Here is a 20,441-nt window from a genome sequence, read left to right on the forward strand (position 1 = left end):
AAGTTGTGAAAATAATATAGTGCATTATGTTTCAGATTTAATGATTTTAATGCTTGTTGTCTCTTATACACATTCAATACTCTGGCTAGCTGTATAAGTTAAAAAATATTCTATTCAGTACAAGTGGGTTGGTAAACATATTGTTTATGTTAAATCTCTGGTGTTTGGCACTGCTGTTCAATATAAAATCTGGATTTTACCTCAAATGTTTAAAATTGTTGACATAGCAATTTTTGATAGTATTATAAGTGAGGAAGCATATAAAAACAATGAGCTTGATAGGAAATAGAAGAAGGGTTTAGGAGTAGGAGTTGTGCAAATTGAGAAAAGAGGTGCGTAGATGCGGGTCAGAGAGAAAAGGTCAGGAAGATGAAGAGAAAAGCCTTGGAAGGTATGTAGAGCATGACTAAAAACAGATGCTGGCAGCAGTCGAGCGAGAGGCAGAGAGGAGATCATGATTCTGAAGGTTATTTATCTTTTAAAGATAGAGAAACAGAAATCAAATGTCCTTCTATATCCAGAGAGAACCTGAAAGGATGTTTCTTATCCACCTTTGAAGAGAAAAATCATGAAGTCAAACCTAGTGTGTGTGGCCCACAGGGCCAGGCCACTGTTCTTCATAAAAAAGGAGTTACTATCAATACCTACTGAAAAGGGTTGTTACAGAGGAGTAAAAGAGTTCATGCATACAGCAAGAACTGGGGAAATGCTGTCTATTATTAATTTCACCACAATAGTTTCTATATGACTTCATTTGCCACTCTCCAGTTTTCAATGAATAGAAATATTTGGGAAGTAGAGGGATAGAAAATAGTAACAGAGGGGCGCCTGGGTGGCGCAGTCGGTTAAGCGTCCGACTTCAGCCAGGTCACGATCTCGCGGTCCGTGAGTTCGAGCCCCGCGTCAGGCTCTGGGCTAATGGCTCAGAGCCTGGAGCCTGCTTCCGATTCTGTGTCTCCCTCTCTCTTTGCCCCTCCCCCATTCATGCTCTGTCTCTCTCTGTCCCAAAAATAAATAAAAAACGTTGAAAAAAAATTAAAAAAAAAAAAGAAAATAGTAACAGAGTAATGGAATCATCTTGATTTATTTGTGATATCAAAGGTCTAAATAAAAATTTTCATTTTTTTGTTCATACTTTTGATGTTCTGGTTTAAAATATATATATAACAAAATTCCTTTTGTAGTATATTATAGATAATGCTTCCAAGAGACAATGTTGCAGGTTAGACTCATAGGAAGAATTTTAAAATTTGTACATCTTAAAACAAGATATTAACTAAGTAAATGAACAAACCAAAAGTTGATTTATATTTGTTTATAATAAGCTTATCTGAAGAAATTCTGAACAAAGAGTAGCACTGGAGCTCAGATGAAAATCTTTTCATCATAAAATCAAGGGCATAGAAGAATTAGATTCATCTTTTACATGGAAGCCTTTTTAAAAAATGATCTAAACTAGTGAAAATTTAGGTGAAGACATTAATAGCAGCTTATTTCAAAAGTCCTCTATGCTTATGAAAATAAGGAAAAGGTTATGCAGTGCTTATATGCAGTAAATTTCAGAAATGTCACCTGCCATCATGACAATATTTTGGTTTGTTGTCATGATGAGAAAACTAATCTCTTGAACTTGGAAAAGATTAATATTGCTAGCTTTTTGACAAATATGGATATTTTAAAATATCCTATTTCATTCTTATCTTAAAATGGTTAGCAGTAGGCTATTGTCAAATACATGAACATATAGAAATGTTATGTATATGCATTAACTAGTTTAATGCATTTGGAACAAAATCTGCATTACTGAAATCTAATCATTTTAGATTCAGACAGCAAGGGGTGTTCTGTTAAGTGAAAAACACAAATCAAGCAATATGAAGGCAATGTGTAACCTACCAAATTATCCGTTGGAGGCTATGTTCTTGGTTTTGTATAAGCAAAATATCTTGAATTAGACATGCAGTGTAATCAACAGGTCTCTTAATGTGTCATGGTTTTCCATAAGGTCCTTCTCTTTGTTTGCACAGCTGCTTTCTAGAGACCTGTATATCACATTTCCCTTATATTATTGTCACTGCTATTTTAAACCTAGTGACTATTTCCAAGAAGAAAGTTGCTGGTACAAATGTTTGATCTTATGAAAACTCGATCCATTGTTTCGTTATCATTGATAGTTTTAATTTTTCTGTAGTCAAGATATTTGGATTGTCCAATATACTGTTAAAGTGTGACTTCATTAAAAAAGAAGAGATGTTTATGTAAATTTAGCCCAGAGAGTATAGCATGGCATAGTCCAGCATCTAGTTCCATTCAATCATTTGTTAGAAATATTGTTACAGGGCAATTGATTTACAGATGATTTATTGGCTTTGAAGAGATATCTTAAACCTCAATCTCAAAGGCTATGTTGATTTTAAAATAAAACTGATAGGCCAATAATGTTGTGACCTTAATACCAAATTACACAACTGACTTTTAAAGTATATACACTTCTGATAAAACACGCTGACATCAATAAACTTTGTATTAGCAGCGAGAAGCCAATTAGCAAGACACTGTGCTACTTGGTTCCTACCTAGGGGGTCTACAGTCTGATTATTCACATTCATCTTAATGGTCTCACTTCTCTAGTTGATTGTTTCCTCTACTCAACAGTTACCTCCAGGATAAGATCTGTAGTTTTTAGGACTACATACAGAGCCCTTCTTCGTCTGCTTCCATCCTCATCTTTCCAAGATTCATCACTTGCCCTCTTCCAGTAACCTGTGTTACTGCCATAGTGAATTTCTCATTGTCCCTGAATGTTTTAGGTTCTTTCATACTTTTGTGACTTTTCTTAAGATGCTTTTCCCCTGATTTTCAATGGTGAAATGATTATTCAAAAATCCAGTTCATTTCTCTCTCCTTCTTTGAAGCTTTACTGGACTTCTCATCTGAACAGAGAAGTTCACACATTTCATAAAACCATGACTATGAAAGTGTAAAACATTCTTGATTTGACAATACACACATCCACATACACACACACACAGGCTTTTGTTACTTGAAGGTAACATGGAAAGAACCTCAAAACTTTTAAATTGTGCCTTTATGTTGAACAGCTTGATGATTATTATAATTAATCATTTTGACATTATAAGACATCACTTTCTTTGGCATCTTGTGGATTTGTTGTACATACTAACTTGTTGGAGCTCCTGTTTATATTCTCACATACGTCATAAGTAAAGACTCTTAAAAATATAAATCTTAAATGAAATGATCATATTGTGTGGATCAGAGCCTATCTCCCAGGTATGATTAATTTTTTAAGGCAAACTATGTAGGGGAAGTATTTGCAATATTTGTGACAAAAGGTAGACATAATATATAAACAACCCTTACATTCAATAACAAACATATGAACACACTTACTGAACCATGGGTAAATAAAAGGACCAAGGATTTAACAAATAGAGAAATATAGGTAGTCAAAATTTAGCTGATATTTAAAATATGGATATTTAAAAAAGTGGTCATGGGGTAGAGGCCAGCAAAGAGAAAAATGTCTGAAATATTCTAGATCCAGAATTTACAAAGTAAGTAAATGTCACTTATCTCTTACTGATGGGAATGTATTTTTGTTTTTACTTTTTACAAATTCACTGGAGGAAAATTTATCAAATTATTTTAAAGTCTTAACATATAAAATTTTATCATTAAAAAAGTAATCTAAAAGAAGCAGAGATGTACAAAAATATTGGCTGGAATAATGATCTTCAAAGCCTTGCTTTTAAATAGTAGAAATACAATGATGCACTTTTGGACATCAGTTAAAATTATATTTGAGAAGAATAGTTAAATATATACAAATATCTGTGGTATTTCACTAACCAAACAAAAAAGAAAATAAGTACCTTATATTTGTGTAAAAATGAAGATACATAGAAACATTGGAATGATATATACACAATAACTCTGGATGGTGGGATTATGGATGATTTTTATTTTCTTGATCATATTCTTTTCTAAGTTTTCTATAATAAATATGTATTACCTTTATCCTCAGAATATTTAAATAGTTTTCCTGAAATTGAAACCAAAAAAAATCACAAGCATAAAAATTAATGGATTTTTACAAAGCATATTATCTAAAACATATCTAGACTGGGCTGACTCAACTCTTTGCATACCAAGCCCATAATTCTTGAAGTTTTCCAGAACATGACAACAGAGAGGATAGAGAATGTTGAATACAGCTGCATGGTGATGGATAGATTTCTGTAGAACAACAATGATTCTAAGAATCATTGAAACAGTCGTATTTTTAGTTTTCATGAAACTTCTCTTGGGGGAGAGACTTGTTTACAATCAGGAATATGTCTAGATGACTGTGCATGTATATGCAGGTATAACAGAGTTCAGAGAACATAGCCCTGGAGTATGAATCTGAGAGATTTCTTGTGGGTTTATATTTGGAAAAAGATGAGAAAAGAATGTCTGAGCTCAAAGTAGAAATGTCAGGTACTAATGTCAAATACACATGTCAGGCTAGAGATAAGCCTTGGATTACAGAGATTTCTTCTGAAGTCTTCTGTATACCTGAACCAGTGCATCTTATGCAGTGGGCTCCCAAAAGAGGATTATCCTCCTGGAGCGATCAATCTTTGACTCTAGTGCTGAAGACTTGACTTCCAAGAAATTCTCTAAATTCAAATCTTTTGAGTTATAAAAATGATATAGGCCTAAGGGTATTTTAGATGTTGAGAGTTTGGCAGACAGGAGACACCAAACAATTAAACAGATGAAAACAAATAATGCTAGGTTAAAACAATTATTGCATGCTTTATTAACTCAATTTGAAATTGCTGGAATATTAATCTATATGTACACCAAGAATACTATTTATAAATTTTTTTTTCAACGTTTTTTATTTATTTTTGGGACAGAGAGAAACAGAGCATGAACGGGGGAGGGGCAGAGAGAGAGGGAGACACAGCATCGGAAACAGGCTCCAGGCTCCGAGCCATCAGCCCAGAGCCTGACGCGGGGCTCGAACTCACTGACCGCGAGATCGTGACCTGGCTGAAGTCGGACGCTTAACCGACTGCGCCACCCAGGCGCCCCAAGAATACTATTTATAAATGCCAAACCAATCTTTACCAATTTTTAAGGCATCTATGTATTTATATTTTTATTGTATGGGTTTTCTGGAGGCCTTTTTGATTTTTTTTTAAACTTGGAGCATACACATATTTCTATTTTGTTGGTTTATTGAGAACACAAAGCATTTGCCTCATTGAATTGTCTTTGTTCAGAGGTCTTACATTTGAGATATTAAATGAGGTTGGTTTGTCGTACTCTTTTTGTTTCATATACTTTTTTTTGCCTATCAATTTGCAATAATTTTGCTCCTAAATTCTCAGCTGAAGATGGGATTCCTGAGATTAGAAGTAGTGGTATTCCATTATATGAGGCTACTGTAAATTGTTGATTAATTCACCTGCTGAAGGACATTGGATAATTTTCAGTTTTGGACTTTTAAACTAAAGCTCAGTGAACATATTTCTACAGGTCTTTTTATGGATGTGTACTTTCTTTTCTTTTGGATAAATACTAGGAGTGGAATGGCTGGATGGTATGATACATGTAATACTTAGCTTTCTAAGAAATGGTTAAACTATTTTCTAAACTTCTTGGGCTGTTTTATGTATATATGTATGTATGTGTGTATGTATGTATTTACTTATTTATTTATTTAATGTTTATTTATTTTTGAGAGAGTGGACACAAGCTGGAGAGGGGCAGAGAGGGGGAGACAGAGAATCTAGGATGTCAGCACAGAGCCTGATGCAGGGCTCGAACCCATGAATGGTGAGATCATGACCTGAGCTGAAGTCAAACACTTAACCGACTGAGCCACCCAGGTACCTCTTGGGCTATTTTAAATTCCCACCAGCAGTGTATCAGAGTTCCATTTCTTCCATTTCCTTGTCAACACTTAGTAGGTGAACTTAAAAAAAAATTAGCAGCTCTAATAGGTATTTAGTTGTATCTCATGTGGTTTAAATTTGCATTTCCTAATGACTAATGATGTTGAGTATCTTTTCATGTGTTTGTTTCCCATTCACATATCATCTTTGGAGAGCTGTCCAAATATCTTGCCCATTTTTTTTTTTATTGGATCACTTGCTTTCTTTTTGTGTTTTGAGATTTCTCTGTACACTCTTGATAACATGTGCTTTGTCAGATATTTTTGCACATGTTTCCTTGCATTTTTAGCTTACCTGTTCATTTTCCCAAAGGGGCCTTATGAAGAGCAGGAGTTTTTAATTTTTGGTGGAGTTCAATTTATTCATTTGTTCTTTTATTCATTGTTTTTGGTGTCACATCTAAAAATCTGTACCCAATTCAAAGTCACAAGGTTTTCTCCTATCTTTTCTTCTGGAATGTTTGTAAATTGAGGTTTTATGTTAGATCTGTAATCCCATTATGAATTGATTTTCATGTATAATTTGAGGTATGGGTCGAATTTCATATATATGTGTGTGTGTGTGTGTGTGTGTGTGTGTGTGTGTGTGTGTGTATATATACACATACACACATTTTGCAGATATAAATCCAATGATTACAGCATCATTTGGAAGGATACTTTTCCATTGAATTGCTTTTACACCTTCTAAAAAAATCAGCTATCCATATATATGTGGGTGTATTTCTGAACTTCCTATTCATGTTCCATTGATCTGGTCTACCTTTATGCCCATAGAGACCATTTTGACTGTTGTTGCTTTTTTAAAAATTTTTTAAAATTTATTTTTGAGGAAGAGGGAGAGAGAGAGAGAGAAACAGAGTGTGAGTGGGGGAGGGACAGACAGTGAAGGGGACACAGAATCCGAAGCAGGCTCCAGGCTCCGAGCTGTCAGCACAGCGCCCGATGTGGGGCTCAAACCCACAAACCGTGAGATCATGACCTGAGTGGAAGCCAGATACCCCACTGACTGAGCCACCCAGGCGCCCCAACTGTTGTTGCTTTTGAATAAGTTTTGAAGTCAGGTAATGTTGGCCTTCCAATTTTCTTCTTTTTCAAAGCTGTTTTGTCTATTCTAGCTGTTTTGCATTCTAACTCTTCACTCAGATTTTCCTAATGTTAACATCTTACATTACCATTGCACATTTATCAAAACAAAGACATTAACATTTGTACAATATTATTAATTGAACTATAGATTTTAATAGAATTTCACCATTTTTTCCATTAATGTCTTTTTGCTGATCCAGGATCCAATCCAAGATACCACATTGCATTTAGTTATTATGTTTAGATTTTTTTCTAGTATGTAATAATTTCTCTATCTTACCCCCCTTTTTTTCATGACTTTGACAGTTTTAAGGAGTATTGGTGAAATATCTTATAGAATTTTTCTTAATTTGGGCTTGTTTGATGTTTTCTTGTGATAAGATTGGGACCATGGATTTGGGGAAAGTGGATTATCTTTTTTACGTTGTTGGATTTGACTTGGTAAAAGTTTGGGATTTATGCATTTATCTCAATAACATACGTATACAGTGTTTTGTTTTGTTTTGTCTAGTAATGCTTTTGTTTGGTTTTGGTGTCAGGGTAGTACTTGATTCATAGGATGAGTTATGAAGAAAATTTTCCATTTTAATTTTCTAGAAGAGTATGTACAGAATTGGAATTATTTCTTCCTTAAATGTTTGTTACAGTGCACCAATGAAGCCATCAGAGTCTGAAGTTTTCTTTGTGGGAAGGTTTTAAACTGAAATTCAATGTCTTTAATAAATATAGGGATCCTTAGTTTTAGAATTTATTTTTGAGTGAGTATTGGCAGTTTGTGTCTTTCAAGAGTATGTTTCTTTCATCTGACTTGTCTAATATATTGGCATAATATTCATAGTATTACATTATTATTCTTTTCAATATTGTACAGTTGGTAGTAATATCACCTCTCATTCCTGGTATTTGTAACTTATTTCTCTCTCCTTTTTTCTTCCTGACATGTCTGACTAAATGTTTTCAGTTTTATTGAAATCAACCAGCTTTTGGTATCCTTGATTTTCTGGTTTCTATATTATTAATTTCTCTTCTAATATTTTTTTCTACTTAATTTTGGCTTAATATTCTTTTTTTCTCTTTGCTTAACAAGCAAGCTAATGTCCTTGGTTTGAAAACTTTCTTCTTTTCTAATATGTTATTTAATGCTACAGATATATCCCCCTCATAAGTTCTGCTTTAGCAGCATCCTACACATTTTTATATAGCCTATTTTTATTTTAATTTATTGAAAAATAATTCTTAACTTCCTTTTTGAATTCTTTATCCCATGGGTTATTTAGAAATATATTCTTTTATACTAAATGTCTGGTTATTTTTTCATATATTTTTTGTTATTGATTATAATTGCTTTCATTGCCAAATTCAAGAACATATTATGTATGATTAAACCCGTTTGAATTTATTGAAATTTGTTGTATGGTCTACAAAGTTTTGGTGCATATTCCATGTGCACTTGAGAAAAATGTTTTGGAGTGAAATGTTCTATGAATATCAATTAGGTCTAGTTAATTGATAGTGTCTTTTCAAGTCTTGAAATACAAAATCTTACTGATTTTCTGCTTGTTTCTATCCATTAATGAAGAGGTTACTGAAATTTCCAATGGTAATTTTTCTATTTATTCGAAACATGTTTTGAAAAAGGAAGTAGAATGAAGGAGCACGGAGCATCTGTGCATTGGAAAAAGAATTGAAAGATACAAAAGAAGCAGATGCAGTAAACTGTTGGCTTTCTTTGATTACTAGGCATTTGTATTTCTTCTCTATAAAATTTTCAAGTAATTGCTCATTTTTTCAATAGGATATTTGTATTTTTATTGAATTATTAGAACAAATTATATATAAAGTGTCTATGGTCATCATATGTCCTGTTAAGTGTTGACATTTAGAAAAATTCTTGATTCATATATACAGATTTAGTAAACTGATTTCATTGAACTTTCTGAATTTTAATATATTATCGATTCAGTCAGGTTTTCTTTATTCTAAATAGAATTTTTAATCATATTATATACATAGATAATATAATTTTCACCTTTTCAATAGTTATATTTTTTTTTCCTATTTTTTTTCTTTATTACATTGGCTAGATCTTCCCAAATAATGTTAAAGTGTAATAGTGACTTCATGATTAATATGCTTGTCTATTATCAGCCTATAGTGGGACTAGCTCATAGTTCAATATCAACTGAATGATTTAATTGTGCTTTCAGATTGAAGTTTGTTTTCATTAAATAACTAGTTTTTTCTTAATAGCTTTACTGGGTTTTATGAGGAGGGGAGGTTGGATTTTATAAAGTGACTTTTTGAGCATCTATTAGTATTTATTTTGAATTATGAACATGATGAATTATAATGTTTACTAATAAATCATTACATTGTATGAATAAGATCCAGTTGGTGATAGTTTATTGTTACTTTATTGTAATGTTAAATTAAATTTTTTATTCTATTTGGGAATTTTGCGTATGAAATAAGTGACATTTTATTTTTCTTCTTGAAATTTTTTGTCACAGTTTAATATTAGAATTATGTACAGCAGTTTCACAGAACAAACTTAGACTATTTCAGTATTTATTATATTCTGAAAAGGGTTATATAACACTATGTGAATCATTTCACTGAAAGTTTGAAAGAACCCAACTGTAAAGAGAATTTGGGCACAAAGACTATTTGTGGGTTAATTTTTTCTTAAGTGGTATTCATTTTCTTCCATAGTTACAGAAAAACACATTCTTTAAAATGAGAGTGCCATTTGCTGTGTTAGTGCTGTGAAGTGGAAAACATTCAGAAATGCTATTTTTCTCTGGTTTTTGTCTTAAATAGATTTTTGTTAGTTCCATTTGTTTTGAATTTCTTTATTCCTCTACATATGATAGCAGGATTTCCACATCACATTCTTCTACTTCTTTTTTTTTTCAAGTTCTCATTACATCTGGGTGCCAGATCTTGGTTCATCCTTTAATGTTTCACCTTTCAGTGCAATTTTGTTTCAGATGTGTCTTTTCAAATTAGCATCAACTTATGCATTTTTTAACTTTTTATTGAAGTTAAGAAACATACAAAAATACACATAGTGTAAGCGTTAGAGCTCAATTATCACAAAATGAGTTCACCCATACAACCATCATCCAGGTCAAGAAACAGAATATTACCACCACCCTAGAAGTTTTGTTCTCTCCTAATCTGTACCTCTCCAAATGTATTAGCTTGGCTTTTAAGATCATAGTTAGTATGACCTTATTTTTTACTTTCATATGTAAAATTTTAAGGTATTTTTTGTGCATATTATTCTTTTCATTCAACATTTTGTAAGTGAAATTCATCCATGTAGTTGCATGGTGCTAGACTTTCTGCTAATTTTCATTGTTGTTTGGTATTTCACTGAATGAATATATCATATCTTATTTATATATTCTGCTACTGATTGACAGTTAATTCTAGTTTTGAGCTACTATGAATAATGTTCACTGAACATCCTATGGCATGTATTTTGGTGCAAATATTCACTCATGATATGCCTATTGGATTATACCTAGGTATGAAATGTAATTGTGTGTGTGTGTGTGTGTGTGTTGTGTGTGTGCGTGTATAAATACTAATTAATCTACATAGTTACAAATTCTTGACTTTGTCTGTTTTTATTTCATTTTATTTTACTTTAGTCCTAGTCTGATAATGTGTTGTAGTACCTCTCTGTGTTTTAAGTATGCACTTCACTGGTTTCCAATGAGGCTGATCTTTAGCACTAGCATTTGGATATCCTCATTTGTGAAGTGGTTGGCCATGTTTTTGACATGATTTAGACTGTATTTTTTTCTTAGCAACATGCAGAGGTTATCGTGTATGTAATATTCTATGATAATATCCATATCCTTATTTTTCAGATATTATGTATCGTAAATATTTTTCACATTCTTTGATTTGTGTTTACTCTTTCTAAATATGGTGTATTTTGATAATTGGGAGCTCTTAGTTTTAATTTATCAATTTTTAATAGTTATTGCTTTTTGTGTTCTGTTTAAGAAATCTTTGCATACCTCAAGGTCATGAAGTTATTCTGTATTAACAATTAGAAGCATGTTAGGGTGCCAAACAGCACACAGTGGAATGTACCATTTTCGCTGTCTTTAAAAAACTGGGTGTCAAATCACACCACACAAAATCCAGCAACCACAAATAACTTCAGTTCAATGCTTATTACTCCTACAAATATAAGCAAAGTGAAGGAAATCCTCAGGTGAGCAAGAGCTGTATTTCAGTAGCAAAAACTTCCTCTTGAGTGTCCGGAAGAAGAGATGGAAGAGAGTGAGTGAGGTCATGGAGGAAAGATATATAAAAGTTAATTTAGTAATAAATTTGTCTACACAAGATATGCCTATTGTATAAACTAAAATAGTAGCTTTGGATAGGAAAAGGTAAATTAAGATGTGGAAGAGGTAAGATCAGCCAATATTAGTATGTAAATTGTTCTGGAGTGTGAAGCTGTCCAGGATAATTTCAAGGATTCTGAATTAGAAAACTAGTCTTTAGACACTGAGATAGAAGACATAGAAAAAGATTTCTCCAGAAGAAGAAGTAACTTTATTGAGTTTTATGTGTTTTGTGTTTGAACTGTCTTTGGGAATTTGGGGTAGAGAAGTCTGATTATTAGTTGAAAATATAGTTTTGAAGCTAAAGAGGAAACCAGCACTAGAGACAAAAGATTAGGAAGTCAATGACATGTAAATAACATTGTTGGTACTTGGAGAATTCCACAAGGAATGACTCATGACTTGAAAACAAGTGAATTATGATATCAACAAGACATATTTTAAAATAGATGTACATAAGATTAGAGTACATAAGGTAAGAGTATATTAAAATAGGTGTACATAAAATTAAGTGAAAAGACACCTTGATGTAGGGGAAAACCTTCTAGCAGTAATAGAATTGATAGTTAATTAATTGGATAAGGTGGCATATATGAAGAATAAATTTGTCCATCAGAAATTGGGTTGGTAAGTCATGGAAGCATAAGAACGGATCATGAAACCAAAGTTGAACAGTTCCCATCTTCAAGGGCCTTAGGGCTAATGACTTTATTGGATGATCCTAAGGTCTGTTGCAATCACTGTCAGTTTTTTGTCATATCATGTGTCTTAGCCTTAAAACCTGAAGAACAAACCCTTGGCCATGAAAATGCACTAAAATAGTGTCATGTTCTATTATGTGTCATCTTTTAAAAAGCAACACATCTATCTTTTCTGAGCTTGCATCACTTTCGGCTAGCTATATATTCCTGGTTTTTTTGTGAAGTTTCTATAGTTCATTTTTAAATAAAAAACAACTAGTGTGATTGCATAGGAATAAAACAAAAAGAGAAGAGACCTGGTGATGAAACACTGAGCACTATATTGAGGTGAGAGGAAAAGAAAATAATTTAGTGAAGGCCTGGAGAGAAATGAGAGAATGAATGGAGATCACCAGAGTAAAAAAAAAAATAAACATGAACAAAGACATTCGTTTTAAAAGGTAGTAGGCAATGGTTTCAAAAGATATATTGGTGAAAAATAAGAACAGCATGAAAGGTATGCAGTAAACTTTCAACTGGAATTATGGACTTTTAGAAATAAGCTAAAAGGTGATAACAACAGGTAATTGAATCTAAATTGAAAACCAACACTTCAGCACTTCCATTTCACTTTTCTCTAAGATTTTCTTATTTCATGCAACAAACTTATCATAGATTTTTTTTTTTACTTAAGCCATCAATAAAAGAGTACCAGAAATGGCTATTACCTTTTATTTGAGCATCTATTATATCCTGGACATTGCTATTCATTTTGTATCTTATTTAGTCTTTAGCTCAGTAAATTAAATATCACATTTATTTTATGGATATGTGAATGGGGTTTAGAAAGTTTAATTCAAAAGTTACACATAGAGTAGCTGACTTGGATTTAACATAAAGCCCATGCTCTAGTCACTACAACAAATTGTTTGAGAAAACTAATATCCCTATCAGGATGTCTTCTTAACTCTCTTCACTATTTTATTAACAGGCATTATTTCCTCAAAAGAGAGAGAGAGAGAGAAAGCTCTAGGGAATGAAAGAGAAGATAGAGGAGAATCTCAAATGGTGATAATTTTTTCAACCTCATCTATACCTCAATTTTGAGACACTCTGTAATATTTGAGAATTAACAGAGAGGAAACAAGATAGAAGTAGGAAACTACCAAAGATTATTTATTTAAAAATATTCTTTGCCCATAGAATCCAGCTAAAAGACTCAGTTACTAAAATATCCCACAAGCCAGCTGCTTTCAAAAAGACCTCTACCACTGGCACAAGATGGAGCCATTGGCATATTATGATCAACAATTTGTGCCATTAGAACACTCTTACCAACCGGCCACAACCAATTCATTGACACATCAATACACAGGTGAAAAACTAAATCAACCCAATAAGCTGCCTGTAGTCAGAGTGCAATCCCATAGTAATCACCTTGCAGCACCTCCAGTTAACTCTAAGAAGTTGGTGCAGAGCTGCTCAGTATTGCCCTCTGCCAAGTCTCAGGACACAATTTCACAGGGTTTCTATAACAAGGCTCCAAAAGCACCATTATCCCAATCCAAACGTCAGGACACACCTACACTAGACCCCCACCAGAGAACTTCACTGCGGCCTAATCAGAGAGCCTTGAGCTCACCTTTGATCCACCATAAATCCCAGGTGACACCTTCACTTGATCTTAATAAGACATCTTCATCACTGGAGTCCAGTCAAACAAACTTGAGCTCACGATTACCCCTCCCCAAACCTCAGACTACATCTTCCCGAGACTTTTGCTGGACATCACCTTCACAGAAGTCTAATCAAAGAGTCTCAAGTTCATCATTATTTCCCCCCAAACATCAAGAAACACCTTCCCTAGATGTCCTCTGGAAATCATCTTCTTTGGGACCTAATCAAAGAGTGCTTGGCGCAGCATTACCACAGTCCAAGCCTCAGAAAACATCTTCATTGGATGGCCTTTGGACATCTTTATTAGAGCGCAATCAAAGATCTTTGAGCTCACCATCACTCAACTCTACATCTCAAATACATGACTTGCTTCAGTCATCATGTTCATTGGAATCCAATCAAATGGCTCTGAGCTCACCATTATCTGACTCCAAACCTCAGACAACAGCTGCATTGAGCTCTAATTCCATTGTTCTGAGCTTACCATTGTCCCATTCAAAACCAAGGAAATCACCTTCAGCACATTCTGTCCACCAGACTAAGAGTTTGCCATTTTTCCCACCTAAATCTCAGACAGTGCTTACACTTAATCGGGACTTCAGGACCCTCAACTCACCGGTTTGTCACTCCAAGTTTCAGAATACCTCTTCACCAAATGACAAATACAGGGCCACAGATTTATCTTCACCCCAGTATAAACCAAATGTCTCAGGTCAATCATTATCAAGCTCTAAACACTTTATCAGGAGCATAGCTGCTTCAACATTGGGCTCCAGATTCCAGAATAAAGGCAGCTTTGATCTTTGTGCAAAGACAGCATCAAATAAAGAAATATCATGGAATTTAGATTATATTCATCCCTGCATTGTTAAAGGTGGAAGTGTCCCTGATGATGTTGTAAATAAAATTGTCAATTCCCTCTCCAAGACCAGAATCCAGAGGGATCTCTGTAGGCAGATTCTCTTTCGAAGAATGAGGGGAAGGCCAAATCCTCATCCTGGTCCCCGACTTTCATCAAATTATATTGTATGTTTAGCTTGTGCTTCCTGCATAAAATCTCAATGTAACCATCTTACGGGAAGGAAAGATCCTCATGGCGCAACGCTATTTGTCATCCCAACACCTGAGCTCAGTTCTGAGAGGGGAATAGAAGTGAAATTAGTTTTTCTCCTCTCCATACCAAAGACTTCTCCCTCATCTGGTCTTCCATCCTCGGTGAAAGAAAATCAGCCTGATGAAATCCCTGAAGACAACTTTGAAGGAATGGAAAAGATACAAATTCTCTCTACATCTGAACCTGGTATCACCCAGGAGCTAAATAGGAGGAACAAAGGGCTGACAGCAGCCTCTGAAGACAGAGTTGTAAGCCAACAACCCCAGGCTATTGACTGGCTACTTTATGTGAAGAAAAGTAATAATTTTGAGCCGCAGTCCCTGCCTACATCCTCTTCATCCTCTACATCCTCCTCCTCCTCTTCATCATCTTTCTCCTCCTCTTCTTCTTCAACTGTGCCCTCTTTACCCCCTCCTTCCAAAGAGTCTACCACATCTACTCTCTCAGGTTGTGTGTTCACTAAGGTGCTTAGTTACCACCGATTGCCTCCAGGGGTCTCCTGGCTTGAGTTTATATGTAGTAAAAATCATCAGCCACTTACTGGGAAACCACAGCAAAACCAATCACCATCTCCCAGAACAAGGCCTATGAGGAATAGCACCACAGTAAAAGGGCCAAAGGGACCAAAGATGCTGTTCAAATTTTTTCAGACAAAGTTTCAAAATGAGAGAAATATTGATTAAATTAACTTTTGTTTCTTTGAAAGCAACTGACCTCTTAGTTCTTTGAAACTAGAGATTGATTTCTTATCATGCTTATTAAAATTCTTAGTAATAATTAAGTGTGATTGTATATTTTAGCTGACGAAGCACCTAGTTAAGGGGAACTAATACTCTTAAGTCTATTTTCTAGTTAAATAATAGACTGTGATCTCCTAGAAGACAAAACTGAATCCCAGGTTTTTAACCAAATGCCCGGCTTATAGTAGCCACTGTATAATCATTGTTACACGAATTAATCATAATTGGCCATAAACCAGAAAGACCTCATTTGTCTTGCCCTGAACAGTATCTAGCTCATTGTTATTCTCTTTCCTCATAGAATATGCTAATGACAGTATTCGTGAGCCAATTCATGCTAATCTGTTTCCCTATCTCTAAAGAAAATTCAGATCATGTTCAATAGATAAGAATGTATATGGAGAGGAATGTTTTCTCTAGTTATGATAATCTCTTTCTAGTTATGTGTTCCTAGGGAAAATTCTTCTATGCTAAGATCCTACACTCTGAAATCCAGCGATCTGTTCACCTTAGTTAACAAATCTCAGGAGAGAATAACTAACTGGTACAAACAACTTTACCTATGGTCTGGGCCAATATTTAAATTATAGGTTCTAAAGCCTGTTCATCACTTCTATCTATACATCCAAAATGGGTTAATAAAAATGTTTTAAAAATGGTTTTGTGCCACTGGGTCTACTGGTAGTGGGAAGAAAAGGGAGGTGTCTTAACCTACTCACCTTAAGTGATCATCTCAATCCCCAGGGTCTAAATTTAGTATCATTTGCATGCACTAATGACTCACAATGCTGCTCCACAAACATCTTTCTGACTGTATACTGGAAATTTCCAATTGGAACTTTGCACAGGCATCCCAAACTCAACATGACCCACCAGAATTTATTATCATTTACAGTTCGGGTCATTACATTTATAATCCTTTGCCCTAAGTGTTCCTATTTCAATGGGATGAACCACCATTCATCGCAGAGTTGTTTAACTCTTTTTCTCATTGCCTGCTCCTCTCTACGTCTATGAGTTCTATGGCCTTATTATTCCTACATTCCAGCATTGCCACTATCCTAGTGGTGGTCACAACCATTTGTCACCAGGATAACTGCAATAACTCCTAAACATGCACTTCTAACTTTTGAACACAGTTGTAAGACACAGATGTGATAATGCCACTCCACTGCTTAGGGTCCTTTCATCATTGGCCAGTATTTTCTGGGGAAAGTCTAAATTTCTTTTATGATTGAACTAGTATGATTCAGCCATACTAATTGCTTTAAAATGCACAGAATGTGGGGCGCCTGGGTGGCGCAGTCGGTTAAGCGTCCGACTTCAGCCAGGTCACGATCTTGCGGTCGGTGAGTTCGAGCCCCGCGTCAGGCTCTGGGCTGATGGCTCAGAGCCTGGAGCCTGTTTCCGATTCTGTGTCTCCCTCTCTCTCTGCCCCTCCCCCGTTCATGCTCTGTCTCTCTCTGTCCCAAAAATAAACGTTGAAAAAAAAATTAAAAAAAAAAATGCACAGAATGTACCAAGGCCTCTGTTTTTAAACTGATTTTTTTAAATGATTTAATTTATTTTTCATTATGTTAAGTTCTTCATCCCCTATTTCCTTCATTGACCCACTCCCCTCCCCTCTGGTAACCATCAGTTTGTTCTCTATATTTAAGAGTCTTTTTCTTGGTTTGTCTCTGTCTCTTTTTTTTTTTCCTTTGTTCTTTTTTTTTTGTCTCTTAAATTCCACACATGAGTGAGATCATATGATATTTGACTTTCTCTGACTTATTTTGCTTAGCATTATACTGTCTAGCTCCATACATCTTGTTGCAAATGGCAAGATTTCAATCTTTCTTTTCATAGCTGAATAATATTTCATTATATATATCAACTCTTCTTTATTCATTCATCCATTGATGGACACCTTGGCTGCTTCCATAATTTTGCTATTGCAAGTAATGCTCTAATAAACATAGATGTGCACATATTCCTTTGAATCAGTGTTTTTGTATTTTTTGGGTAAATACCCAGTAGTGAGATTACTAGATCACAGGGTAGTTCTATTTTTAATTTTTTGAGAAATGTACATACTGTTTTCTACAATGGTTGTGCCAGTTTACATTCCTACCAACAGTGCAGGAGGATTCCTTTTTCTCCACATCCTTGCCAACAATTGTTGTTTCTTGTGTTTTCTATTTTAGTCGTTCTGACAGATAAGGTGATATCTCATTGTAGTTTTGATTTGAAATTCTCTGTTGATGAGTAACATTTTCATGTGTCTGTTGGCCATTTACATGCCTTCTTTGGAGAAACGTCTATTCGTGTTTTCTGCTGAGTTTTCAATTGAATTATTAGCTTTTTGGGTTTTGAGTTGTATCAGTTCTTTATGTATTGTGGATATCAACCCTTTATCAGAAATGTCATTTGCAAATATCTTTTCCCATTCAGTAGGTTGCCTTTTAGTTTTGTTGATTGTTTTTTTGCTGTGCATAAACTTTTTATTTTGATATAGTCCCAACAGTTTATTTTGCTTTTATTTCCCTGGCCTCACATCCTACACTCTTAAAGAGAAAATTCTGCTGTTCAGAAAGATCTTCCCATACATGCAGTTTTATCCTACAGGGCTCTGTTTTGTCTTGATGTCTTCTGGAAAGCCTTTTCCTGATGCACTTACATAAGGGTTAGTTGGCTTCCCTATTATCATAAAACTGTGTTAGTTCTTTGTACTGCTCTTAACCACATGTAAAGTAATTGTTTCTTATCTGTTTTCACTTACTATACTGAAAACTTCTTGTGCTATTATTTTTTTAACCTAGTTCTTGGCATAGTGTGCATGCCCTAAAATAGTGTTGATATTGAATTAATGCTTTTGAAAGTCTTCATCTTCTTTTAGTTCTTTGAAATAAGTAACATTTCATCAGTTTGCTTCTTTCCCATAAGTTTGAATTGTTCTTTGTACCTTTTATCTTGGTGAGAACATGTATAAAACTGTTATTGATAACAGCAGTCATCCTTGTCTTATTTCTTATGTTAACAGTGCTTCTTTCTAGTATTTCAGTATGAAATGTGATGCTGGCTGATGTATAGCTTATCAGTGATGATGAAGAAAAAGTTAATGTATGTGATAATGTGTTCATGGCCTTCACCATGATAGTACTTTAGAAAACACTTGACAAGTGTTTTATTCATCCTGAACTTCTCTTTTGATGACACACATCACTTTTGTCATTTCTTGTTTAATACTCTCTCCAGTATACTAAACTTCAGGAGTAGAGGTCTTGCGTTAATCTTGTTTACCACTAACTCTTCAGGGCTTAGTGGTACCTGGCACATATTAAATATTCAATAAATATTTATGGAATTAAGTCAAACTGAGGAGCTCAACTGATTTTTATTTATTGATAGAATTTACATGTTTAATTTTCTGTCTCTTAGCTTGTTTTCTAAACTTTATACCTCATTGTAGTTTCTTTTCACTCTTTCCTTTTTTTTTTTTTTTTTTGGACTATGATTTAGTTGTTCTTAACTTTTCAGTGTATTGGCAGTTATTTATATTTTCTTAATTATGACAGTGCCTACTTTCAAAATTTTTTTCAAAAGAAGTCTTTAGCCAGTGTTTTGTACTTTGAAAATAAAATTGCATCAAACTTATGGGGCAAATGCATAAGCAATGGTTATCCAACCGTATCTCTCTCCCAGATTGTATTGAGATACCAATAGAATTTTAAAATGAGGAAAAACATGTGTCATTCCAGAAGGGCCAAAAAATTTTTGCCAAATATTATATAGATCAGACTAGATTTTCAAAAGGCAGAAGGACTCAAAAATCACTACATTAAAAAAAAAAGATCATCTGAAAAGTAATAGAAAAAGTTTGCTCTCATTAATGCTTTTCTCCTTAAATTGAGAGGGATAGACATGAGAACACATCTTTTTTTTTTTTTTAAGTTTATTTATTTAATTTGAGAGAGAGTGGGGGAGGGCAAAAAGAGCGAGAGAGAGAATCCTAGGCAGGCTCTGCACTGTCAGATGTGGGGCTCGAACTCACAAACTGTGAGATTATGACCTGAGCCAAAGTTGGATGCTTAACTGATGATGCCACCCAGGCGCCCCTTTGTAGCAATTCTGTATATGTGTATTCCACACATATGCTCTTTGGTTTAGCTTGATACTAAATGACCCTTGCGCTATCAATAAATGCTACTTGGTCATCATATGTTGTGATTATACCCTACTACATTCAGTTTTCTAAAACTGACTATCATTATACATCTATATTCAAAAGTAGAAATAAATGAGGACCAACCAAATGAGAACAAGTAAAGGCTATTTATTCAAAGCTTGTTATAGCAAGGGAGTCAGCCACCATTACTTGTATTTGGCAGAAATTTAAAAGCAGGCAGGATAATAGGAAAGTTTTATAGGAGAAAACAAGAGGATTCAGGTATGCCCTAAATGGAAACAGTTGGCATAGCAAAGCTGTGGGCAAACTTACTAGAAGAGGGTCATCCTACTTGGTTGGTATAGTGCACATTTGGCTTTCTCTGAGAGGTTCTAAGTTGGAAGTGGAAGCAGGGACAAAATTTAGTGAAGCTGTTACTTATTTCATCATGTCCTGGCCATTTTGGGTGAATGGTTTCAGGTATTATTGTTTGACTTCCTGCACCATTACTAGAGATGATGGTCTGACTTTCTACAAACCTAACATAGTAATAGAAGGTGAGCTTCCTTGGATGGTTACTACAGATCATGAGTTGATTTCTTGGGCTGCTAGTTGCAGGTTATAGGTTAGAGTTCATGTTTATACATGATCATTGT

The 20,441-nt window shown here is 34.4% G+C and overlaps 1 protein-coding gene across 4 annotated transcripts in view; it reads left to right on the top strand.

Annotated features, from left to right (window-relative positions):
• The window catches only part of LOC111556367 (casein kinase 2 subunit alpha' interacting protein), a 387,346-nt gene that overhangs the window by 106,444 nt on the left and 260,461 nt on the right, over nucleotides 1-20,441 (top strand). For 3 of the 4 annotated variants that reach the window (XM_045036775.1, XM_045036776.1, XM_045036777.1), the window contains exon 3: nucleotides 13,099-16,296. The exons of the other annotated variant lie outside the window; for it this stretch is intronic. In XM_045036775.1, coding sequence (XP_044892710.1) covers nucleotides 13,389-15,581 — 2,193 coding nt within the window. In that variant the 5' untranslated portion in view covers nucleotides 13,099-13,388 and the 3' untranslated portion in view covers nucleotides 15,582-16,296. Of the gene's footprint in view, nucleotides 1-13,098; nucleotides 16,297-20,441 lie in introns of those variants that run through there. 4 annotated transcript variants of the gene reach the window in all.

This window comes from Felis catus, chromosome C2 (assembly GCF_018350175.1).
Source record: "Felis catus isolate Fca126 chromosome C2, F.catus_Fca126_mat1.0, whole genome shotgun sequence".
NCBI lineage: Eukaryota > Metazoa > Chordata > Mammalia > Carnivora > Felidae > Felis > Felis catus.